This window comes from Siphateles boraxobius, unplaced genomic scaffold (assembly GCF_051911475.1).
Source record: "Siphateles boraxobius isolate OS27281-9 unplaced genomic scaffold, OSU_SipBor_1 5, whole genome shotgun sequence".
NCBI classification, from domain to species: domain Eukaryota; kingdom Metazoa; phylum Chordata; class Actinopteri; order Cypriniformes; family Leuciscidae; genus Siphateles; species Siphateles boraxobius.
In genome coordinates this window covers 22,556,127-22,583,239 of record NW_027509141.1, presented here as the reverse complement: position 1 = coordinate 22,583,239, position 27,113 = coordinate 22,556,127, and the positions used below count along the sequence as shown (strand labels likewise).

The 27,113-nt window shown below is 37.6% G+C and overlaps 2 protein-coding genes across 12 annotated transcripts in view; both read right to left on the bottom strand.

Annotated features, from left to right (window-relative positions):
- The window catches only part of mdfi (MyoD family inhibitor), a 30,823-nt gene extending 19,312 nt beyond the window's left edge, over positions 1 to 11,511 (bottom strand). The window contains exons 1-2 of one of the 2 annotated variants that reach the window (XM_077203268.1): positions 11,039 to 11,511; positions 10,249 to 10,389 (exon numbers count right to left, since the gene is read on the bottom strand). In XM_077203268.1, coding sequence (XP_077059383.1) covers positions 10,249 to 10,351 — 103 coding nt within the window. In that variant the 5' untranslated portion in view covers positions 10,352 to 10,389; positions 11,039 to 11,511. Of the gene's footprint in view, positions 1 to 10,248; positions 10,390 to 10,864; positions 10,952 to 11,038 lie in introns of those variants that run through there. The other variant, XM_077203269.1, reaches the window with a different exon arrangement.
- A 5,374-nt stretch (positions 11,512 to 16,885) lies between these two features.
- The window catches only part of foxp4 (forkhead box P4), a 306,386-nt gene continuing 296,158 nt past the window's right edge, over positions 16,886 to 27,113 (bottom strand). For all 10 annotated transcript variants that reach the window (XM_077203301.1, XM_077203303.1, XM_077203306.1 and 7 more), the window contains 3 exons: positions 26,971 to 27,037; positions 24,125 to 24,294; positions 16,886 to 22,390 (listed from right to left, as the gene is read on the bottom strand). In XM_077203301.1, the coding sequence (XP_077059416.1) occupies positions 22,243 to 22,390; positions 24,125 to 24,294; positions 26,971 to 27,037 (385 nt within the window). In that variant the 3' untranslated portion in view covers positions 16,886 to 22,242. The remainder of the gene's footprint in view (positions 22,391 to 24,124; positions 24,295 to 26,970; positions 27,038 to 27,113) is intronic.

Genomic DNA, 27,113 nt, shown 5'->3' with positions numbered 1-27,113 from the left:
AGACAGGGATCACGTTTATGAACCATTTTAGCTTTAAAACACAGACCACTGAAGCCTGCCTCGGTAATGCTGCTGAACAGAAGTCTGCCTTTATACCTCTGTGGCACTAAAGCGTGCGTCAGCTACTTTTGTTCTCCCATTGCTGTGGATCACTGAGCATTAGCAACTGGAACCCAGCCGTTATCAAAGGCAGAGCTTTAATTCCTCATCATAATCAAGTCGTATAACAGGCAGGGGAGATTTACAGTGCGAGCATCATAGTTTCAGCTAAACCTTCCACATTATGTGGCTGAAGCAATGAGGAATTTCAAGAACCTGCTCTTAATGATCTCAGCAATTACGCCACGTTTGCAAAAGCGTTTCTGAATCAGATCTCTGGGTTAACAATCTTGTGCTTTAGACATGCGAGTTGTTTTAAGCTGGCCAAGTACATACAAAAAAAAGAAAAAAAACATGCAAAATGTAATGAGTTATTGTGTGTATATAGGACATTACTAGTACACACAACGTGTGTGGACCCTAGAGGCAGAAAATGTGTGGAAATTTTACTTGGCTGTGTAAACAGGGCTCATGCATTTCCCAGTACACAACACAAGAACATAGGAATAAAAATATAGGCCTAGTATGTGAGTAATGGTCATAAAGACTTTATGGCATTAAAGGCATTGCGCTACATATAATGTTTGCTGTTGTGGGGGGGGGGCACTTTTTTTATAGCACTTTTCCCACGACAACAGGAATGAGGTGTCTTGTGGTAAAGACTGCTTGGAAAATGTACATCAGCATCTTATTGGTACAATCTCAGTTAAGTTTCACAGCGATATTCTGTATTACACTGTCACACGTGATTATTTCTTGAATGGATAGTTCACTGAAAAATGAAAAATTCCATCATTCATGTCAAACCGGTCTTTTTTTCTGTGGAACACAAACGATGATGTTTTGAATAAGGTTTAAACTGTTTTGTCTATATAAAGTCATTGGGGTCAAAAATACTGAAAACCACTGACTTTCATTATATTGTTTGTTTGCTGTTTCCCCCAAAAAGATATCTTCACACAGAAGGAAGTTATACAAGTTTGGAACAACATTTAAGGTGAGTATATGATGATTTTGTACTATTCCGTTAAAGGTGAAGTGTGTTGTTTTTGCATCAAAGTGTCACTAAACAGAATTGCAAAATAATGACGATGTCAAACAGTCACATCCCAAACTCACGCTTTTGGTCGAGCCATTGAGTGAGTGTGCACACTTTTTGGGGACATAAACAGTTTCCTCTGAATATTAAACCGGGACAGAATGTTTTTACAATCCCAAAAAAAAAAGAACATTCTTCACCTTTAAAGAGTGAGCAGAATGACGAATGTTCTGTGGGTGTGTATAACATCCTCCGGTTAATGGGCTAAGACACTCATACACAGCTGATTCTGAGTCACTCTCTCTGCCTCGAAGCTCTCCATCTCCCTCTGTGTCTCTCTTTTTCTCAATCTCTTGCCCTCCTTTCTGTGGTGTTGCCTTATTTACTCCTGAGATCTGGGAACGCACACTGAGACTTTCTATAATCTTCGAGCAGTCAGGTATGAGGCCTGGTATTAGAGACTGAGCAGCCATGTGGCTTTACAGGGACACTTTGAAATACTCTCAACCCTCAAACCCCAGCCTTTCTTTATTTTGTGGCAGAGTTGCTCTGTCCTCAGCAACCCCTACTAATGCTCTTTCAGAAGAAAGAGACAAAAGAGAAAGAGAGAGAAACTGACAAGAGACTTAGAGATATTTCACACCCCCATGTGTCTCAGTGGAATAGCTGAACTGAAGGCTAGACAAGAGGCATGCTTGAATTAGAACTTTCTCCAACTCTGAGATCCAGAACTTCTCCTTTGACTCGACGAGACCTCCCCTAACAGTGATGACGGTAAATTCCGTTTTTAATAGAATACAAGAGATTACAACATTTGAAAGGTACTTCCTCTTGTGCTCCAGTGAAAACAACATCCCTTTCAATCTAGAAATAATTTTCAGAGTCGAAGTGTAAAACTTGCAACTTCACTATTCAGTGTATGCCTGGAGACAAATATATTGGCGTAACGTGACAAAGAAAACTGTTAAATATCAGGCAATCTCAGAGGCGGGCCTGGAGGAGCAGTGCACAGGCCACTTGTGTTGGGAGTTAATTACTTGTCATTACCCTGACTAATTAAAACCATCACTCTTTAAAATCCACTGAGAGTGATATGCTGGGCAAGGATGGGAAAAACAAGGGGGAGAGGTAAAAGAAAAAAAGAACAGATGAAATGAAAGGCATAAAAATGAGGTCGATTTTATGCAGCTGTAGGCTAATATTATTATCGGCTTCAGGTTTGGCAGACAGGGTCTGCTGTAGCTCTGCAGGCATCTGGAACAATGTGCTGGCCACAGGGCACAGAGAACAGAGGGATACAGATTTGGGAATTGGAGGGCTACAGAATCAAATTACGCTGCAGGCTGCGTTCCTCAAATTCACAACTGGTGTACTTGAGATCACTTTGAGAAAAGAAGGTGCTAAACACCAGATTTAATGTTAAAATGCAAATATAGAAGGCAAAAACCCAAGTGATAAAGGACAGATTCCCAATGTGTTGTGTCATGTCTGCATAATAACAGAGAATCCTCTCTCTAAAATCGTTATGCAACATGTGAAATGTAACAGTACATGCTGGGAGCTGCTATAGGTTATGTAAAGTGGAAGTTGTGCTTTCATAAGACCTATTTGCAAATATCAACAATTGTGAGCTGAAGTTAATGTCTGTCATTTTATTGAGTAAATGTGTAGTACGTGTTCAGAAATGTATCTTAGAGGTCGGACTGATGGAAATTTGAAATATTACTGTAGTATTTATTTTAGCAGGAATGTTCAATAATTATAATAAACATTTTTTGTAATTATTTTATTTGAGCAGAAATGTATAATTATACTAATTAGTACGATTATAATATCATATTGGTTTATATTGTACAAATGTGCATTTCTATGGGACAAGACATACAATATTTGTAAACTTCAACCAATATTTATGCAATATTATTAATAATACAACTACTATTATTGTTTTTTGTCTCTATTTTGAGCTACCACAGTAATTAGGTGCTGGTGCTACCATTTTCACCAGTGCCACCCCTATCATGTTAGTCTGGAACCCTGAGATGACCAGATCAGCTTTTTCAGTTTTTTTTCACCCTTTACTGTTATTTTAGTCGTAAAAAGAGTGTGCTTTTAATGTTAATGATTAAAATGTACACAAATAAAATAGGAATGACCTTAAATTTATTGAGGTAACAGACATTTACTCTTACTTTTCAGCACAAATACTACATGATGCAACATAACACTTCACTCTAAGTACTTCAAGTAACAACTAAATATGGTTAAGAGCTTTAAACTGTCCAGTAAAATAAATTATATTAGTTTATATAAGTTTAAATAAAAGTCACACTCTGTCTCTCTCTCGCGCACTGTCGAGCGTGCTCTCGGACACACTCGGATGGTCTCTCTCGCGCTGTGTCGCTTCGCTTTTGTCCAGTCCGGCGCCTCATAGACAGACGTGGTGTGCACGGAGGGTGTGTGTATGTGTATGTCTGTGTGTGTGTGTGTGTGTGTGTGTGTGTGAGTGAGCGAGAGATAGAGAGAGAGACGCGTGAGTGACAGAGAGACGGAGGGAGAGCAGGGAAAGGAAATGCAACTGAAAGCGTTAAAAAAATGAACAAATCGCAATATGTGGCGGCCAGTGTTCATTCTTCGCCACAAATTATGTGTTGTAAACACTTCATAAAAGTCACGTGCGAACTGCTCGGCTCGGTACTGAGGGCTTAGCGTCAAGTTTCTTAACTTTTTCGCAGATGAAAGCAGAGCCGTGGAGAGCCACTTCGCCATGCTTTCATTGTTTTGATGCCGTCATTGGAGCAGAAATGACGGGAGGGGTTGTGTCGCCCAGATTTTCTTCCCCCGGTCTACATTTTCCCCAGACATACGTTCTTCACCCACACAAAAACAAAATTTCATTAAAAATATGTAAAATTCCGCGAAATTCCGCGTTAACACTAGATTCCGCGTTAGTTGGCCAATTCCGCGATTCCGTCCGTGACTCCGTGATCGCGGATATTATATGAGTATGCTACTCCCAGAAACAAAACTCAATGACTGTTGCATATTTATTCACATTTATCTGTACCTTACTCAACCCACTGCAATTGTACCGAGTACTACAGGAAACAGGTGGTGCCACTTATTGGAGCATCTCAGATGGATTAAAGCAGAGCACCTCATTTAAAGCCCACATTCATGCTCCCCTGTTACACATTTGTGAGCCCATCATGACTTTGACACAATTTTTATAGCAATGACCCCTCAGGGATGTAATTAGGGGGAAAAAAGAAAATAATTAAGGAAATGTCTGTGGCTGATCCTCTGAAGAGACAAGCTGATAACCACGGTAACGTCTTCACTAAGCTTGGCTCTGAAACAATAGAATCTAATCTGGGCTTGTAAACTGGCCAAGAGTAAAAACACACGCTTGGGGGAAAAAGCTTCAAAGAACTGTTTTGGAATTTATCCAAATTCACAGATTATTTAACAAGTACAATAGAGGAGGGGGAAAAACACTAAGCTCATTAAAAAAAGAAAATGTCTGGTATTTAACAGGCTTTAGGGAGGATTTAACAGCACTATATCTCATGCTTGAAAGTTTTGTGAGGAGATAGAGCAGTGTGAAGAAAGTGGGGGGTCTGTATCTCCGTTTCAGGGCTTGGCATCTCCGTGCGTGACATTCCATGTCTCCTGGTTCTCTTTAACATAAAAACATTCACTTTTGCACAGTCACGCACCTCTGCTGGCTCCAAAGAAACAACAGGAAGTTTCAAACACACTGGTGAATGGCCAACAGCTGCCTCATAGGTCAGCATTGATCCCACTTGCTCTCTCCTCTTTTGCCCTCTCATTTGAACCCTCTCAGTCAACATATCCAAATGTTCTTGAACAATGCTTGCTAATTTGCCATTTTAACAGTAAGATTTATGACTGAAGTGAAAGCTGCAGGAATCCCCCCACATGAGAATTACGACAGCAACTTAAAACCATCAGGCAAGGCATCAAAGACAGACCCCACAACGATCCACCATGATGAAATCTCCTCCATCTTTCTCACAAAAAGGAGACTGGCAAGTGATATCTGCCCAAGACATGTCAGGAGAAGCCAAAATATACATCTTGAAAGGCCAGCTGATCATTTGCAAATAATTATGTAGCGCTAATATCAAGTCATGTGCTCATATCAAGTATGTGTCAGAATATAGGCTACATCATGAGTGGCCCATATATTACTGCTGTCATTTGGCAATATAATTTAGAATAGAGAGTTTTACAGTAGAGAGTTTTACTGGACTGCTTCAGGAAGATTAAATCAAATGGAAATGTATAAATTTTGACGCCTTTCTTTTTGAAGATGCACCAAAGATACCCCAGTTTTTCATGGGGTTATGAACTTGTTAGGATCCAATCATAATAAACAAGGAGAAGCAACAAATACGTTATACAGTTTAAAAAAAATTGTAAGGATGTTGTGACAAATAAATTTTGTACTACATAATTATTTCATAAAAATACAACAAAAAAAAGTTTAACAAACATTTCAAATATTACAGTTAAGGAATTCAAATGGTGGGTTATATAAACCTATGCTTTAGTTAAATAGTTTTATATTTTATATTTTCATCCTCAAAATGGTATTTTATTAGGATTAGGATATTTCCCTTGGTTCATACAACACATGGTTGACGTTTTCATAAGGTAAACTGTGGCTCACTCACAAGTGCCAAACGAGATTTTCTTAAGAAATGAAAAGAGAACATTCTTAAAGGGATAGTTCACCAAAAAGGAAAATTCTGTCATTAATTAATTACCCATATGTTGTCTCTTCATTGACAGTCCACGCAACCACCACTTTGATGCTTCAAAAAGTTAATAAAGAGATCGTAAAACTAATCCATATGAAGTTTAGTAAAAAAATTCTGAAGAGACACGATCGCTTTATATGATGAACAGATTGAATTTTGTTCACATATAAACATTCATCAACTCACACATTAGTTGTGGGAAACAGAAGCTCAAGTATGTTCACTTGACGTGCAAAAACCAATGAGGTTCATTCTCATGTGTAACGCCTCACATTTGAACTTCCTCAAGAACCAATGAGGTTTGTTCTCACCGATCAAGCAGGTACAGTTAAGCTTCTGTTTATGTTCACTGATCAATGTTTATATGAGAGTAAAAGCCTAAATGCAATCTGTTCATTATATAAAGCGATGGTGTCTCTTCAGAAAATATGGACTAAACTGCTCGATTCATATGGATTACATATGGATCTCTTTATTAACCTTTTGAAGCGTTAAAGTGCTAGTTTCGTCAATGGATGGACATAAATTGCTGAGATTACATTTAAAATATCTTCATTTGTGTTTTAAAGATGAGCGAAAGTCTTACAGGTTTGAAACAACATGAGGGTGAGTAATACATTTTTTGGGTAAAATAACTCTTTAAGAAATGCTAATAAACACTGTCCTTCAGTCTACGTAATATGTATTAATTGAATTTATGTATTAAAACATTTATTGAATGAACCATAGCGTTTTTAGAAAATTGATTATTAACATTATTAAGACCAGAAAGTTGTCTATCAGGACGCTTAAGATTGCACAATTTCTTTGACATTTCTTTATGTAAAGAGAAAAATCCCACCCCCCATGTTTGTGAAACATTTAATCATTTTAGCAGACACTTTTATCCAAAGCGACTTACAAATAAGGAGAGCTAGGGAACAATCCCGTAAAAGGTTTGTGAAAGCGATTATGTGCTTCTTTTGGATAGCACCACAAGGTGCCGTTCACTTGCAGAATGCAAGCTTCTGGATGGCACAAAGGTCTGGATTAATGAGTTTAGGTATGGGGAGCAGAGCCAGTAGTTTTGTAGGCAAACATCAGTGCCTTAATTGATTGCAAGTGGCAAATGGCAACCTGTGCAATTTTGCATAATGCAACATAATGCAAAATTATCTTATCAAACCACAATGCATAGATATAGAAATGTGTTGCCCTCTTTGCAGTCTCCCACATCTATGAAGCTCTCTTATATTTGCACTTTATGTAAAAACTGTTATAGGATTCATAAATCTTAAAAACAAACAGAGCTCTCTGTCATAGCTGTCAAATCATATCTCAATTCAAGCATAAGCAGAGATGTTGGCAGTTCCTCAAGGATCAACTTACACAAAAAAGGCCTTTAGCCTTAATTCTTGCTGAACTGAAGTGAAAAAAAAAATCAAGATTTTCGAAATAGCAAATCCTGTGTATCTAGTGAAAACAGCTTTAGTCATGCACTCTGGAGAGCAGGGAGTTAGTGTGGATGTTTCATCTTCTACAGTGAGTCAGGCATTTACACAGAACTATGGCACTAAAGCTGAAGAAGGCCAGTCAATGCAGGCAGTGTTCAGCCTCGGACGGGCGCCATATCTGTAACCAGGCGGCCTCATACAAGCTTGTGTTTTCAAAGAGTTCTTTAGACTATGAGTGCAGATCCGGTTGGGCTTCGAGGTAAAAAAATAAAACCGTCGCAATATCATCATTATTTAAAATGTTAACGTTTCAATTTAGACTTATGCTAACACCAGGATGAATGACTTAAGCTAATACCTAAAGGCAGCAAGATGAGAATCCTCGCAGTCTAAATGAGTGTGCTTCATGTTGAGGCACAAACCTCAAATGTTTAGGAACAATTCAGAGTTAAATGTAATTAGTGGTTATTGGGCAGATGGCATATATGCCTGGTTGCCTAATTTTACCATGGTGTACCGGCTGTGGCAGTCACACAGGAATCAACACGCTCGCTGGTTTTTGCAGCACTGTTATGCAAACGGATGATTGGGCCAGGACTTGCCCTCACCCACAGTTAATACAAGGCCTCCGCCTGCAGATCTGATTCCTGCGGAGAGGACTGTGGCAGTGTGCAGAGATGGTGCGCTCAAAGCCACTTGTTGTTTTCACACATGCCTGTGTCAATACATATGTTCACCGGAAAAAGACCAAAAACGGACACACACACAATTGGTTGTACACACACGCACACACACCACGCACACTCTGCAGTGCCCTTTGTATAGAGCACCATGACTAATCTGGAACTTTGACCCCTCGTTAGTAGGACAGTCCGGAGGATCTGAAAAACATTTCCAAGCGGCCCATTCCTCCTCTGGAATTCAAACCCTCAATGCCCTACTGACAAACCAAAGCTTGCAGAACCCCATTCACTGCAATGCTTGATTCCACAGCCAAGCATAGTACATAGCCTTCAAACCACGGAACGTTTCACTAAAGCACTGTGAACTCTGTTTGCAGACTTCCACTAGCCAAGCACAAAAATACTTTGTTGAGTTAATACTCATATTAACTCTGTTCTAAACCTAGTGAGTGACCTCGCTGTCTACTGCCTACATGGGCCGCACCTGAAATGGAAGGGAATATCAAGTGCAAGCCAATGCAAGTGTAATGATTTTAAATATTTTGAATTATTTTTGTTGATACTTTTTAGTATCTTTTAATATACTCACATATATTTATGCATACATTACCATACCAAAATTTGAGGACAGATTTTTTTTTTAAATGAATACTTTCATTCAGCAAGGATGCATTAAATTGATATAAAAAAATGACAGCGATTTTTTTTATAATGTACCAAAAGATTTCTATTTCTAAAAATGCTGTTCTTTTAAACTTTCTATTTATTAAAGAATCCTGAAAAATATGCATCACAGTTTACACAAAAATATTAGTAGTTTTCAACTGTTTTCAACAGTAACAATAAGAAATGTTTAAAATCAGCATATTAGAATTATTTCTGAAGGATCATGTGACATTAAAGACTGAAGTCATGGCTGCTGAAGAAGTTTTGTGATCACAGAAATTAATTTTTAATTTCACAATATTACTGTTTTTACTGTATTTTTGATCAAATAAATGCAGCTTTGGTGAGCATAAGAGACTTCTTTCAAAAATATAAAAAAATCTTCCAGACTTGAACAGTAACATACAATATAAATTTCTCAAATTTTTTCCAGCATTTTGGGATTTTGGATGCATGAGACTTAATTGTTCATGAAAAATACGTTTCTTTGGAAGCAGCATTAAGTTGCCTACTTTGCCCATGATGCCTTCAAATGCTGCCCAAAGAGGTTGCTCACTAGGTTTTGGAACAGTCATTATGTGCATCTTTTCTGGGTGAAAAAAAAGTTTTTTAGAAAACTATAAACATCCTAACCCATGTATATTTGCATCTCATTTTAGGATCGTCATCGCACTACATTGCACAGAAAGCAGCATAGAAAGGACCCGACTACAGCAAAGGATCAGATGAGCAGCAGACGACTGCCTCCTAATTTTGAATGTCTGACAGATACCAAAGACAGATTGTATGGCCTGATGCAGTAACAAATAAACTTAAACACTGTGCCTCACATTAGTTGTGTGGATATATTGCATTTAGCAAATTTGTGTTAAAACCGAGTTTTTGATCATTGCACTGAATTCATTAAATGTATAACCAACATTTCTGTCTCTTTGCCATTTTTTTCACTGAGCTCAAAGCAATGCATTCTGGGATTGTCTTCTCCATGAAGGATACATGAGATGCTGCCTTGTAATTTAGTTTAAAAAAGGTATCTTCAGGCAGTATAATTAAGCTACATAACTTTATAAAACTGTCTGAACAATACCTATGATGCCATAAAATGCTGCCTACAGAGGAAGTAGCTTTTTGCATGTGATCGAATGGCAACGATCCACTTATTAAAGTCAACATGAATGAAATGGCTTCTCAAACTAGTAAAAATGTAGGGCGGGATTAGATTTTGTCCATCGGGAATTAATTGGATCGTTGCGTGGTTGTGGTTTGCTACTGCTGTGATCTCATGTGAGTGACAGGTCATTCCGCCTTCACGCAGAGAAAACATCATCAGAGAAGAGAAGTTGTCACAAGATGGAGGGGAAGTTATTTTGATTAAAGATTAGAAGGGCATTTCTTTTAATAATGATGTGCACAGATGAAGTATTTATAATAAATACTGCAATATTAGATTTTAAAAAAAGAATTGTCATTTTGAATTTAAGGAGACTTTAACAATTATATTCAAATTACATCCAGAGACCTGCTGGCTGTGTCTAATGTACCTGGGCAAGGGTCAGTGAGAGTTTCCTGGGGCCGGCTGTCCGGTTGGGCTCCATCTGAATGTTCGGGTGGGCTGGCACTGTGGCTGTGGTCCTCCTTGGACATCTGTTCTGGAGCCAGGTGCCAGGCGACTAGAAATTACCCTGCAAAAGAAACACACAGATGAAAACAAGGCTCAAGCCTGCGAACATACAGCTGCCCCTGTTCCCACTATCACTTTTCCCTCCTATTGTTCAGCTCATGTCAGTGGGCCAAAGTACTTAAAAACACCAGTGGCTTGGGAAATAATGCTTGGCAGAAGAAGAAGAGACCAAAATGGCTCAATGAAGCAGAGAAACATGGCCAGAAACGATATGATGCGCAAAGATACAACAAAACAAAGAAATAAAAGAGTCCGAGAAATAAACAATTTTGACGCTCATACCATGGCATTCCTGCGGTGAACATGCTATTTCAAGAGTTTAATTAAAATTGTATGTGCTGAATGAATACTTGCATTTAACTTCTTAAATTAAGGTCATGTATGCTACTTCAAGACATGATAAAGTTACTTGGTGACTACTAAAAACACCACTAACACGAATAATGATAATAATCTTAAAAAGAATCACGACTCACGAGCAGCACACAGAATTACATGACTGTTGGTTTTCATGCTGTGGTTTGTCTGTGGCGAGTCTCTGCACGCTCCTGCTAAAACTCACTCAAACCTGTTGAATGTGTCCACAGTTCACTTTATAGACAAAACTTAAGAATACCGGTATGTAAAGCAAAACAGTCCAGATGTCTTACCTGCGATGGTCACTCGGCAAAAGTGTGGTTTCAGTGATGCATCTTTTAGCCAGTCCCGTTTCGGGGGTTAAAGTATTTTCTTTCTCTTCATGTATCTCTTTCTCTCTTCAAGTTTTTGAGTTGCTTTATTGATTACATTAAAGTTGACACTCGTTATTCCTCATTTGTTAATCTCGACCGTTAACTTATCTCCAGCGTTGAATAAACGAAGAGTTTATCTTCGTCTTCAAACTCTCCCAGAGCCAAGTAACTTGACAGAAAACATAGGAAAGTGGAGTCTTATTTTTTCACGGTACTAAATGAAGACCAGAAATAAACTTGAACTAAAATTATTTTTTCCTCTCAAATCCTGCAAATGTCCAGTAATGATGAAAGTTGTTGAGGTCGCTCTTTAGTGTTTTCACCTCGCGCGCTGTCGCTCAGGCTCAAGACTCTCGTGCAGCAGCAGCGCGCACTCAGCTCGAGACTTTCGACAGGAAATGACATTGAGGGCTGATTACTCCTTGCGGGCAAGATGCCTGTACTCTACAATTATCCTGATTACAATCTCCAGGACAACATAATAGACAAAAGCATGTAAATAGAAATCAGAATAATATAATTAATATAATATAATATAATATAATATAATATAATATAATATAATATAATATAATATAATATAATATAATATAATATATATTGAATTGTACATATATCATACATACCTTCACACATTGTATCAATATAGCATGAGGCTTATTCATTTCACTTTTGGTGTGAAAGGGCCTTTACATTTGCCAAAAATATTACTTTTGTTGTTTTTCTTATTAAAAAAAAGCAAGCTCATCCCAGGTGAGAAAAAGTAAAGCAAAAGAAAAGTAACACATTATTACTCTCCACAAAAAGTAATGCAATTAGTAACTTGTTTTTAGAGAGTAATGCAATATTGTAAACTTAAAAGTAACTTTCCCTAACGCTGGTTTTAAAGGCCAGCATGTTCAGTTGACATGTTATGAAAGCCTGAAGGCACACTGAATTTGCTTTTAAACAGGTTTTGGAAGAATAGATAAAAATCATAAGTACAACTCAGATAAAAGTTTGAAACCAGTTTATGGCCCATGTGCCATCTCTACAAGTAAAGGGTTTTTTTGCACAGGGGGCAGGAATGATTTTACGCATTCCAATTTATATTAATTTGTGTCCGTGACAGGCCTGAATTCCATGTTTATGGTTCATCTCTCTCTCTCTCTCTCTCTCTCTCTCTCTCTCTCTCTCTCTCTCTCTCTCTCTCTCTCTCTCTCTCTCTCTCTCTCTCTCTCTCTCTCTCTCTCTCTCTCTCTCTGCAGTTTACGGAAAATGCTTTGCATATGTAAAAGGAATATACACTTTGATACACTCCAATTTTGCAGATTGCAGATTTGAGCTCTGTGTATGTGTCATACGAAACTGAGATGATGAAATCAATTAAATATTGATGACTGAGTAAGGTGTAATGTCCACACCCTCAGCCACTACTAAATCCAAAATGACACTCATTGCAAATAACATGGCACTCCTAAGATAGCGTCAGACACTCATTATCCTCGGCCAATGTTTGTTGACCGGTTAATGATATACAACTCTTCAGGTTTGTCTCTTGGTAATTAACCTGACATTTACCAGGTGCCACTCGGCTTAGTTTCTTCTCTCTATGGCCTAAGATTGTTGTGGTCCTGAAGGCCTTAATCTACTGCATGGTTCCATGGAGACATGAGATTTTATGCTTTGCATGTTTAAATGTGGCCCAGATTGGGTCTAAAAGTGCTTGGCCAAGCATGAATTGGAAAAGGGATAGCTCAGCCAAAAAAAGGTTTTGACTTTCAAAAGAAGATATTTAGAAAAATGGCCATAGAGTGAAAGTCAATGGGGGTTCATCGGTGTTGTGTTGGACCCCATTCACTTTCATTATTCGGAAAAAAAACATTCAGTCTTCTGTAAATGAAAGAAAGTCATACAGAGACAGGTTTGTCATGAGGATGAGTAATGACAGAATTTTCAATTGTTGGTGAACTATTCCTTCAAAGGGTTAGTTCAGCCTCATGTCATTCCAAACTCATAAGACATCCATTCATCTTCGGAACACAAATGAAGATCTTTTTTTACTGAAATCTGAGAGATTTCTGTCCCTCGATTGACAGCCTACGCAGCAACCACTTTCAAGCAAAGACATTATTGAAGTAATCCATACGACTCACTTCATTTTGCCACTTTATACACAAAATATTAAAGTTGCTCTAAGTCAAACAAAACGAAGGCTAGCTAGACCCTCCCTCCTCCTCATCCGCGCACTAACCCCCCAAACCGCACCCCCAAACCCTTCTTAACTGTTATTGGCTGGAACAGTTTGTTATGTTTCGTGGTGCGGGTTAGCCCAGTTTGTTTTTGTTGCCGTTTGTGGAGCCTGGGGTGTCTGCAGAGACCGTGTTTTTTTTACAGTGTGTTCAGGGGACAGGCGGATAGTGAGGAGATGTTTGTTGTATGTGACAAAAACATTTTTTGCCTAAAAAACACGTGACATCGCTTTGAGCACCTTTAATTTCCAATGCAAGTTCATATAACATCTGCTCTTGTTTCAGATTTGCGTGTCAGCACACCGAGAATGAGTCGTGGTGCCCTCGTGAACACGCATTGGGGATTAATATTTTGTAAATAAAAAAGTGGTAAATTGGGTTTTTGTCCTCAAACAAAGCATTCGCAGTGCTTGATAAAATTGAGGTTAAACCATTGGAGTCACATGGATTACTTTAATGATGTCTTTAATACCTTCCTGGGACTTGAAAGTGGTAGTTGCGTAGGCTGTCAATGCAGGGACAGAAAGCTCAGATTTCATTAAAAAGATCTTCATTTGTGTTCTGAAGATGAACGGAAATCTTGCAGGTTTGGAACGACGTGAGGTTGAGTAATAACAGAATTTTCATTTTGTGGGTGAACTATTCCTTTAAGTGCTTGACTAATGCATCAATCCTTGATTATAGGTAATTGTACATAATAACCATATCTAGGTCAACTGCTGGAACCCGGATAAAAACTGAAGAGCTGACTAATTAAATGATTTCCCATAATACATTGTACTAGTGATTCATCAAATAATCTTAAAGCAGTCTGATATGTCCAAGTGTTGGTATTGGCCCAAACATTTGTGATAAGAAACAAACAAGAAGGAGCTAAAAAGGTGTGAGAAAAAAAGATTTGAAGTGTGAAACAGATAGATTGAGAGAATGAAATATGTATTATGGTTTATGAAAGTTTTCATGTTACAAAAAAAATTACAGTGTTTTTCTCTTGGATGTTATTTTAAACGTTTGACACTGATTGTTTGTAGCGGAATTGAACATTTTGGCACGGTCGGTGAAGGAGAGAGGGATGAAAATGTGTTTCTAATCACTCACAAAGATGCCTTTGTTCTCTTGTCCGTGGCCTTCTGTAAGCCAGCGGTTCAGGCTGAGGTATTCTGTCAGAGCCATCTTAATTAGACTCATTATGTAGCATTGGTGCAGGACTTACTTAAATGAATGTTTATGTGATTTATCATTCATCTAGTTGGATAAGTGGTGCGGATGGCGTATTTTGACACTCAGTAGGTCATTGAGCAAACAGTATCAGTCAGACTTTTCTTGAGTCAGTCAGTCTTGAAACTCAGAAAGTACCTGAGTTTAATGCGGTTTCAAAAGAAAACAACACATTTTTTTCCAAAACTTTTACCAAACTGAGTGGCCAATTTAAGTTTCCTGCCCATCAAACTCTGGGAGATAATCTCAAAATACTTCAATCGAATAAAAATCGAACTTTCCCGAAAGCGACCACTTTTTCCATCTTTTCTCTCAATATTGCAGCAACACCTCTTCAAAACGGGGGCCTGTGCGTTTTAAAGATAAGCTTTCAGGACAGATTTCAAACGAAACGCAGAAAAAAAAAGGAAAAAAAAACGCAGAGAACCTGATCCCGGTCTAAATGGGTTGGAATAACACTCTCCACCCTGTCTGTATGTCAGTGAGAGATTTTCTCAGAAGACTGAAAGAGCTCTCTGACTGGGCCTGTCCTGTTATTTTCTTTTTCTTTTCTTTTTCATTCTGTCCCTTTCAGTTTTTGGCTGGTTTATTTACCCCTCCTGGTGGACAGAGCCTGTAACACAACAACAAGACTATCACATGGATGGACACACTTCTGTAGGGTTTGAACACATGACTATTAATGTTGTCAGCCTGCTGGTCAGAACAAACTGATGCAATGCCACACTCTCAGTCTGACACTGCAGAGCTAGTAGAGAACAATGCATCAGCAACAGCAAAAATCTTATTTATGCTAGTCAGTTTATGCTAGTCATAATGTTTTTTTGTTTTTTTTTAAGATTCAGCACTATTTCTAGGTTAAAAAAGTACATCAGTGTCTACAGCTTACTCGACAAAGTTTAAAGTAAGTGAGAGAAGGTTTGTGCTCATTAAATATGGGCAATAAATTATACAATCAAGCGATTAGCTGGATGCCATTACACAAAGAGGTAATTGCAAACATTAGCATTATTTCTCAGCGTATGAGCACATACAGACACAACCACTGAAGTTTTTTTTTTCTACTCCTGTGTCCCATATATCTTGTCCTCCATCCCATAAAAAAAATATCATCAAATAGACAGGGTCATGATGTTCCCATTCCTAAGTTAGTTGGAAAGGCAAGTGCTCTGTAGACGTTGCACTTCCTTGAAGTTGAGTTCCCTGCTTTCTGGTTCAATCACCCGCTTTACACCAAAGTCAATGTGCCCAAGTTTTACATGCATTTTGCATGATTTAGGGGAAGCCACCTCGCTTGTTTGCTCTTAATTGAGAGCACATTTTGTACACCTCACACAACTTTTTGTAGATGTGTCTGTATATGTGTGTGAGTTATGGAGAAACACCATACGCACAAGCTCCAGCAGAGCCACACAAGCTCTTGTCTTATTGCAAACTGCCAAATGCTGGCAAGGATGTTTGCATGTTTTAAAGTGAATTAGATATTGACTTTCTGATGCATGATGACAAAAATAAATTTTGAACCGTTTAGTGTATTATTTCAATCTAAACTGTCATGTGTGATCACATTTGACCCTTTCCCATAATTGTTATGGCTGTCGTATTTATGTCATTGTGTTATTTTATTTGTGACATTTATATGATTAATTCAAAATGGCCGTACATTTTAGTCAGATATTTTTAGTAGATTAAGGAACATTTTTATTTATTTTATTTGTATTCATTTTTGTTTTGCGATTTATTTGCCATAAATTAAAATTTGTCAGTCCACTGTCCTGAACATAATAAATCAAATAGTATATTTGTTAATTGGATATTTCAGTGTGAATTTCCTTTAGGTCTTTTTAAAATAAAAAGGATGATATTTTCATTAAACAATACTGTGGATAATAATAAAAATAATATAATATTAAGAGGGATAGTTCACCCCAAAATGTTTTACTCGCCCTCAATTATTACAAAGTTGTTTCATTTTTTTTTTTTTCATACTATGAAAGTCAATGGGGTCCATCAACTCTTTGGTTACCAACATTCTTCTTTTGTGTTCAGCAAATCTTCTTTTGTGTCGTTAATGATGACAGAATTTTCATTTTTGAATGAACTAACCCTTTAATGTGATCATCAGTGCATTTATGTTGTAAACAAATATAACAATAAGCATTATAGAGAGACAAAAAAAAAAAAAAAGAATGACTAAAACAAATTTCCTTTGGACTTAATTCATGAATCAGAGGGTTATTTACAAAACCACAGTAATATGTTAATTTTAATTAAAGTGTTAATAAAAATAGAAAGGAACTTACAATGCACAGCCTTAGACAGTGTAATAAGTATTTTTATTGCATTTTATAATGCCATTGTCAATAATTAGTACAGATTACATGCAACTAGACCTACTGTACAGTTTTTTATTGTCTGCATGAACAGACACAAGAAGATTCAGGTTACAAATACACAGATATATGTGTTTTTTTATACAGCATGAAGAAAAACGGCAGTGACTGGCATAAACATGGTCACCGGGGGTTAGAATGACAAAGGTGGATGGCTAGTTGCCTTTTTTGTTTTTTAAATTTCTATACCATTTCGAAAGCCACCACCTATTCTTCCCCCAAGTCTCATCTGAAAAAGCAAAACAAATGTAAAAAAAAAAAGAGAAGTAAACAAGTTAAAATGAAACTTAAAGTACATAGAAGTCACTGCTGAAAATGTACACACATTCGTAAAAATACAATGAGAGGAGAGTCGAAGTGGTAGTTCCATTTGATTGGCCGAAGAAGTTAATACCATCAGGCAAAAGCTCCCCTGTAGGGGTCCTTTACTTAGAGAGCGGCATCTCAAAGCTATTCATAACCGGGCAATGGAGCTCTGGGTTGTAGGGTGGATATCCGTGAAATGTAAAATACCGCTGTCACCTACGTCAGCCATTAGTTTGGTTACAGTTGTGGCAGACTTGATCGATTTGGAATACAAACGTCTATCCACAATCCCTTTGGTGGTCACTGAAAATGAACTGCATTTCTAAAAGCCTTTTCACAATCTTATTTGGTATGCTACTGTGGAAAAGCCACACCAAGTTCACAGCGAATGGCAAACAGTGGTCGAAAATAGCCTGCATGACATCATGTGCCATGAGGGTGAAGAAAAGTCTGAAAATATAAGGAAGACGCTCTCAATCGACATAATCACCCGGTAATGCTGAAGAGAGCCAATCCAAGCACTTTCTCAGAGACTTTCTGTACAGATCTGGAGCGCTATTGCCTTATGAGAGACAGCTTTGAGTGCTCATGGTAAATATGAGTTGACTTTAAAGGGAGTCTGTACACATATTGGCACCTAAAGGACCAATAATTAACAAAAAAAAAAAAACACCTTAAAGTTGCTCTTTCTTATAAGCAAGAGAGGGCTACACATTTTTTCTACAATGTTTTTTTTTCTCTTTCACTGTTTTTCTGAAGTTTTGGTCCTGTCTTCTGAGGAAAGTCCTTCTGAGGTATCATTACACAATGAGTTCAACTTTTTAGTTTGTTTTCTCTCTTTTTTCCTTAAAAATGCATAAATGCACTACAGAGACAAAAAGTATCAAAATAGACCTAGCTAAGATAAATATACAAACAGGTGCGTTACCTAAACCACTTACCTAACTCTTAATCTGTCTTTTTTCGAGAGATAATACACAAAACAAAACAAAAAAAATCATCGTCCCAGACGTTTTATGACAGAAAAACTGTGGGGGGTGGGGCAGGGGAAAGGAAAACAAAATTTAACCATGATACCTGCAGCACATATGATAAATACATACACTTTTAGCATAAGCAATACAGTATAGGAATTCTGAGCTCAAAACTTTACAATAGCTAAAAAACAGGTGCGGGAAAATAAAAGCCAAAAGAAAACAAGTAAATGAAACACGAAAAAGAGGGAATGCCCTAGAGAGCAGCTAAGCCGAACGGTAATATACAATAATACATCATTACAACTCGCGTAAAAGTAACAAAGGAGTCATGGTGATCACCACTGATGTGTTTCAGTCCACATCTTACAAAACAGCTTTGTTTACACATGTACCTTAAAGCACAATTGTAGTCCATTTCGTGAATGCAGCAATTCATTTGTGAGAGTTTTTCAATTCCTCCGCAATCCTCAGTTCTTGTAGCACAAGCTTGATGCTTCTCTTTGGATATTTTGGTTTTCGTCGTGCGGTAAAAATAAAGGCCTGTTTTACTAGGAGCGTTACGATCTCTGGGATGGTGTGTGTGTGCTATTTTTTCCACAGCCGTCACGAAGCTACACTTTGCATTAATTGGGAAGCGGGGTCCGTGCAAGAGTGGCCTGCGTTAATGCATTCTGCCTATCATCATTTCTGACACCCAACTGACTGGCCCATTGAGTACGCTCTAATGACCGGCCAGCTCGATGGCTCTCATTGGCCTGGCCTCTCATTATGCATGTGGAATTAGAACACACAATTAAGCCTCCGCACAGAGGACCTGTACATAGACACTATGCTAATAGATCACTTAAAGTGGGGAATATGTGATTTGGAGTAGACCCTTTTAAATATGTTGACGACTTAATGCTTCATACTTAACAGGACTCAGCATTTTTTTTCAGGAGGGGGTGGAGAGGTAGTCGTCTTTTTTCCCCGTTGTGTCTCGTTTATTTGTTTCCATTCATGCTAATAAATTTGGAATCGAGAGGAATCGACAAGCTACGTTCACAGCTATGCATCAAGAATCATATTTTGGTTTTTCCGACAACGCACGTTTTTTTATTATTATTATTTTGTGGATGAATGAAAAACTAGAAGGGATTTAAACCTTTTGAATGACTACAGGTGACTTTCATTGGCCTATCTATTTTGTGAATCGTTTTCAAAAGGAGGTAGCATTATTTTTGGTTTTATTTCTTTGTAGGTGTTTCGAAGGTGTGTATGAAATGAATACACAGGTCTCGCGTGACCAGGTACGTCAAAGATCCTCCAACATAAAAAAAGTGGAAAATAATCACTGGAACAGTACCTAAAATGATTCCTGTTCTGTTTGAAACAATCCCCATCAGCCATCCCTTATTAGTGTGGTAAATAATACTGTTCAACAGGCAGGGTAAGCACAACAAGCAAGTGCTTGCCTGCTTTTTTTTGGTTTTCGTTGAACTGCGTTTTATTGTGAAATACTGGTAATTGAAGTAAACCATAATGCTGAGTAATTGCTGCTGGATTCTAGTGTCACAAAGTACATCGACTGTTATTCAAGTGCCTTTTGCATGTAAAGTCCTTTGCAATCTTGACAGTGAAGACTGCGTTCTCAACACTGCAATCGCCTGAGCATAAGATGGGGTAGAGAGCTTCCTTCTCAGATCGTAAGTGCTTTGTACATTAACTAAGGAACTGCAAGAGGCTTGTTAATACTGCTTTTTTTGCTTTTTGTTTCCTTTTCGGTTTGTTTTTTGGCCTTTAAACATATGTAGTGTTAAGAACTCATTAGGTTAACTTATATTAAAAGAGTTCTCTCCTTTTTTAAACAACTAAAAATTTGCATTTTACACTTTGGTTTTTGGAATGCTCTGTAGTGTCAGTGAGTCAAAAAACTAATTATTTAACTGAAAAAAAAAAGGATAAATTAAATATTCAAATGACATGTTTGTGTTCTTTTGGCCAGTTCTCTAAGAAGAAGAAATGATAAATAAAATAAAACGTTTTTTTTTTTTTTTTTGGTTTACTAAATATCTCTTTGGTTACCTGTAACAAAAGTAAAATGGGGAAAAAACTAAAAAAGCAACATATATTAAAATAAAACTCAAAATTTGGCATGGCACTAATTAGAAAAGTTTTTTTTTTTATAGTTCAGTGAAAGCAAAATCTCACATGCTAATCAGACACTTTCTACTCACACAGTGAATTGCAAATAAGTTTTATATATCTAGTAACTATAGAACTTTGAACTGATAATGAGAGAGTCACTATATTGGTTAGCCACAGTACAAATCCCCTTTGTAATAACAGCGAGAGGGGGCAAACACTGTGGTCTGAGGTATTCCGTGACCGTGTTATCTTTTACGTTAAAGCAATATTTTGTATCGGAGCTGATATCAACTGGCTACTACAGAAAACTCTGAAACGAACGAAGGATATGCCGCAAATCTGGGAAAATAAGATAAACATTTTCGAAATAAACAAAAAAATAAAGCAAATTTGTGAAAAAAGAGAGATATGAGTGCCTGTAAAGTTTTTCAGGATCTTACAGGGAGCCCTGCAATGCGTATTCCACCTCTTTAGTTTCAGCTTCTCTCTGCTATAGAAATGTTCGAGTGGTTTTGTTGGTATTTAACGTTAGATTTCATCTGTGGTTCTTTTTCGGAAGTTTTCACTTAACGCTAAGTGCTATCCTCATTTACGTGTGATCTAACGCTAGGATAAGTTTTGGAGTTTTTTTTGTTGTTTTTTGGGGGTGGAGTTTGTAGAATAAGGATTTTTGGAACTTCTCTCCCAAACGTAACCCCTATTTGGAATGATGATTTAACAAAACAAAACAAAACAATCATTAACAGAAGACATAATAGTTGAATTACATCACAATGAAAAATGTTGATCCTTAAAGTAATAAATGACTATGAAAGTAAAACGAAATCGAAAGCTACTGCACACATATTATAATCAACAATACAGTCAGTAAAGTCTCTGAGCCGGTCCTCCACAAGCCTCATGTCAGTCTGGCTGTCATAACAGCACCACAGAAGAACAACGGAAAAAAAGTTCCTTTTCCTGAAATATGCCTTTTTTGGGGGTAGCAACATTTTCTACGTTTAGTCTGACAAAGAGTGATGGGGAAAAGCACGTTCTGGCAGATTCTTGTGGATACCATCAGATAAAGATAAGGACAGCGCAAGCATCCGCGGAGGCTAACACTGCCTCGAGACAGAACGCGTCCCCTGTTTCTCCAGTCCAGTCATGTAAGGGAGACGAAAAAAGAAAAAAGAAACAAAGGAGTTGGTCAGGTGGCCAGGGATGCCGTTGCCAGTCTTTCAGCTTGTATTGTTTCAGTCTTTGCCTTTGTCAAGAGTGGTGAATTTATCTGTGTGACCGCAAAGTTACTGAGTCTTACAGCATCCCCTTTGAATGAGTACAAAAATCCGGTTGAAAGCAGAAGTCATTCCGAAGATGTGTGTTCGGCATCTTTTTCCTCTCTTGTCAGGCATGCGAACATCTTTCTGAGGTAAATCACCGCTGTGTATTTATCCCATAGAAAAGCAGTGTTCTCAGGCCCAAGGAACATAAAAATTAAAGCTAAAAAGACTCAAAATAGAGAAACCTCAAGTGACTTATGGGGAAACAAAATGACTAAGTGTGTATACTGACGTCAGTTTTCCCTCAGTAGCTTTAGATACGCTGGTCCATACTTCCATCAGACCATGTTTCAAACACAGGAGGACATAAACGCACTTGCTCAAAGGGCCATTTCGAGGGTACTGACTGAGGAAACAAAAAAATCAAGGGGGGAGAGGGGGGGGGGGGGTGGCGTTTGTTTTTGCATTGTGAACAGATGAGGTCTAACCCTGTTTTGGTTTTTGAAGTTGTAGTTGGTTTTGTATCTTTGTTTTCTCACTTGATCTTGAACATCTTGAATATGAGGGAGTGGTCGGGCCGGTGAGCTCCGCCTCCATCAACGCTTCCTCTTACTCCAGCTCCTCCGTGGGAAGCTCCTCCTCCATGTCACGCTCGTCACCAGGCATGCTCAGGTTTTGATTGACAGCTGCCATGAGAGACACGGGTCTGCAGTCCTCCTCCATCTCGGCTGGCTCCTCTTTCACATGAATTTGGTGTCTGAGACAGAGTAACACACAATAAGTCAGTCTTTACTAATATTATAGAAGCAAGATGAATCAAATGTGCCTTTAAATATGCAACACTTTTTAAACATGTCATTTTTTCAATTTTCAATTACTTTCAAATATATACATTTACATAATATTATATAATTTGTGATATAATCCCTAAGCTTTCAAATAAGGAAGATTTATATATATATATATATATATATATATATATATATATAGCCTATGGACTCACGATAAATATAAAGACGACAGAAATAATGTTCCAGCCACCCGACGAAAGCAGCCAAAACAACATCCAGATCGGAGGCGCAAAATCTAACCTTGGTCAAAGAGTTCAAATACCTTGGGGAAATAGTCACCTACAACAACAAACTAGATGCCGAATTATATCTACGTAAATCGAAAGCTTAGCAGGCATTCGGCCGACTAAAAGAAAGAGCCTGGTCAAACAAAGACCTCACCATAAAGACTAAATGTGCAGTATATTGTGCAATTGTTCTTCCAGCTCTTCTATATGGAGCAGAATCTTGGACGGTTTACATGACCCAAGCACACAACCTTAATGCCTACATGATGAGACACCGGGGACAAATTCTAGGCATTAAATGGTGGCACCATATATCCAACAAAGAGTTACTAGACAAAACCAACACACCTAGTGTGTACGAAACAGTAATTCAGCGCAATCTGAGATTGGCTGGCCATCTGAGCAGACTGGACAATAGTCGACTACCAAAACCTATCTACTCCCAGCTCAAAGAGGGGCACCGTGGCATAGGCAGGCCAAAGCTGCGCTTCAAAGACACAGTTAAAAGGAATCTCAAGCATAAACAGATCCCACTAGGCAGCTGGGATCGGCGAAAACAGAACTCTGTGGAGAAATCTAATTCGAAGGAAGTCATCATCGGATACAGACAGCAAGTGAGTGAGTGAGTGATGATATATATATATCTATATCTATATCTATATATATATACATACACATACATTTAATATATAGCGCCTTTCATATATATATATATTTTATTTTTATTTTATTTTAATATATTATTAATTTAAATTATATTATGTATATATTGTTTATTGTGATTTTTATTTATAATTAATATATTATATACACTACAGTTCAACAGCTTGGAGTCAGTCATATTTTTTTCAAGCAACAATGCATTAAATGGATGAAAATTTCAAAGAGGTTATTTGGAACAAATATTTCTATTTTAAATAAATGTTGCTCCTTTGAACTTTCTATTCACTAAAGAATCCTGAAAAATGCATAACAGTTTATACAAAATATTTCTGTTTTTAACATTGATGATAATAAGAAATGTTTCTTGAGCAGAAAATCAGCATTTTAGAATAATTTCTGAAGGAAACAGCTTTGCCGTCACAGGAATAAATTTTAAAATGTATTAGAACATAAAACAGTTATTTTAAATTTAAACAATTTTATATGTATTTTTTTTACTTCTTTAAAAAACAACAACAAAAAACAGCAATAACAAAAAACAAAAACAAAAAAAGAACAAAAAAACGCCAAACTTTGTAACAGTAGAGCATTAAAAAATGGATCCATTCTTTTTTTTATTGCTGTTGTTTCATAAAAACTAAAAACACCCTTTAACTTTTAGGTTATTGCTTTATTCAGTAATACATGAAGTAGTGCACTACATATCAAGGCACTGGCAGTCAGCTGGCTGTGAGTTGACTATAGTCTTACCCATACTGCTGCGGTGAGAGGCCCGGGCTGCAGCTACCGTTACTGTTGACTTGTTCAACAGTGCTGCTGACATCATCGTGGCCGACGTGCAGCATGTTGAGACTCGCACCTGTGCTGTTCATCAGGGTGGAGCTGTTCAGAAGACCAAGACTGCTCTCTGCGAGTGCAGCCTGCACACACAAAATAGAAGTATAAAGTCATTATGGAAAGTTAAGTGAGATTCAATGATGGACATGTTGCTCTAAAGTTATAAGGCATTGATGGTGGTGCAGGTCTGAAAGGTCTTTAAGTGAATATAGATGACTGTAAGGTGTACTTAGGAACAAAGTCCTTTACAGGCAACGGTGACTTTCACAGATAGCATCCCCAGAGGAAGTGTGTCATTTTATTGATTTTTTTAAAAACTTATTATTTAATAAAAGTCTTTTTTGGTTTTGATAAATGTGCTGGCTGGACCGATGTAATCTGTATGTTTTGAGATAATCTGGGGGCAGTGGAGCAGCATGTTAGTTTGTGTGACCACTAGGGGTCTCCTCGTCTCCATGCAACAGGCCCGATTGAAGCACCGACACACCGCACTCCTGTTACACGTGCTCAAATGAAAACACCTCTAAAACTCTTTAGGACATGAGATATGTTATAGTGTATTATAGTATTTTTTAATACTTCAGTATTTTTGCTTCAGTTTTCAACTTTTTGCGTAAACTTTTTTTTTAAGGGAAAAGAAATTTACTGGGGTCCTAAAGTCTGAAAACTTTAGTGAAAATGCTTACACTTCTCATTACGGTTTATAATTTAATATATTTTAAAATTAAGTAATATTGTCAAATATAATTTTATATAATAATATAATATTAATAATATAATTTTTCATTACAAATTATGTTATCCACATAACAATTTGAGTGATAAATTTATTAATAATTATTATTATTATTATTAAAATAATCTGAAATATCTTCATTTTAAATAATAGGATTCATTACATTATCTTTTGGATTATTTTTTAGTAATTCATTTTTTAATATATATTTTTTTAAACGGAAGTAAAAATAAAACTACCCCAGATATACTGTTTACTCCTGGTTTTGAAGGTATAAATCTATAAACTGCTAAAAAAAGTACTTCCAAGTCAGAAGTAATGGTAGGAGTAAAAAATCAATGCAAGTAAATGTTAAATTCATATTACTACATACAAATCCACATAAACAACTATGCATATGGATATTTTAATACATGAGGAAAAGCGGAACGGAAAACGTTCTGGTTGGTTTCCTTCGTCTCCATACAGTCACTTCTCAACTTAAAAATTTTGTGGTACTCGTGCCAATCCAAACTGTCGTGACTGCCCAAAATATGCCGTCGAGAGAAAGAGAGAGAGAGTGAAATGAAAGAGTTTGAGGGAAATTCATTCTGATTCTGTTGAGACTGGGTGGTGGCGAGAAAGATGATCAGGGTCACGCAAGGTTTAGCTGATGTGAACCAAATAAAGCCCCCCCCCCTTAAACTATAATTAACAGGGCACCACCAATAATTTTTTAAGAAAGTTGCAAAAACAGACAGATTTAATAGGTAAACATGCTTAACGCCTGTTTAATGAGAAGATGACCAGACTGAGTCACTTTTAAACGGACGATTTTAGGCGAGATTGTGCTTAGAATACCAGACTAAAACACACAACACACTCGAGGAATTACAAACGGAAAACAGCCACAGTTCTCTCACACTCTGGAAGGGCGTTGTTGTGCACACTGTGTGTCTGCTCTTTTGTTAAAGGCTAGTTTATGTGCGGCCTTTTCAGGATGAGCAGTTCCATTTCCATAGAGATGGCCTGTGGGGTCAGAGCGGGACAAACTGGGCCAGGGCGGTGGAAGTGTGTTCGTGTGTGTGTGTGTTGGCCCGTGATTAGCTGGGCTGTTTGTTTGTCAGCCGCTGACACTGCTTGTCCTGTGAGGAGATGGATGGGCACAGACCTGACAGAGCGCCACACACGCTCACACACCCAGACTAGGATGCAAGCACAAAGGCTAACCTCCCAGATCCATCTCTGTCTCGTCACACAGCGTTCTTGGGAAAAACACACAGCTAGGCTATGAAAGCTCAGAACAGGACTCGCGGAGACAGGAGTCGCGAGTTTCAGATGGATTTTCTAGGACAGACACTAATTTTATGCTGTGACCTTCATTGACAAATATTTGACGCTATAAATCACATATGGCTGGCTGGGAGCGCGTGTGCGATGGAGGGAGGAGAACGGAGGAGGTTTGGGAGAAGCAGCTAATTAGAAGAGGAAATTGTTATCAGTGCCCTTGTGCGCTTCATCTGGCCTGATCTGTTCAGGATTCCTACACTTTCCGAGGAATGAATTATCCAGGATTTTTTTCAGTTGTATAAAATCACTTAATGTAATGAAACCTTTAGACTAATTCGTTGAAAAGAAAGATTCACTCGTTTCAGATCTCACTATGGCAAATTGTACTCTACCCAAGGCACTGCGTAGCGTACTAAATATTTGAGACCTTTAGTAAAATGTATATTCATATTTAGAAACGTCCATGGCTTTAAAGACTTTATTTTCAATGCAAATATAATTCAGACCGATTTGCTAATGAATCCTTCGGATTGAACACTGACCTGGTTTGACAAATTAACTGACTCAAAAGAACAAGTCAGACAATCAAACGTTTTAAGTGCAATATTTCAATCAACAACAATTTGGGAGAATAGAGTAACTACATTTTTTTTTTGTCATCTTCATTTCCCCATCATTTTCAATAACAACCAGTGTGTGTGGATGAATGTATAAGGTTTGTATGTTGATTTGATTTACTGAAAAACGCACTTACCTGATAGCTGGCATTAAGGGAGCCAAATCCCAGCCCAGAAATCATATTCTTCACAAGAGTGGGACTTCTGAGGAGGAGAAGAAGAAAGATTAAGTACACGTGTGGATTACGAGCTGACCGAAGTCTTTTAAAAAAAAGCCCCT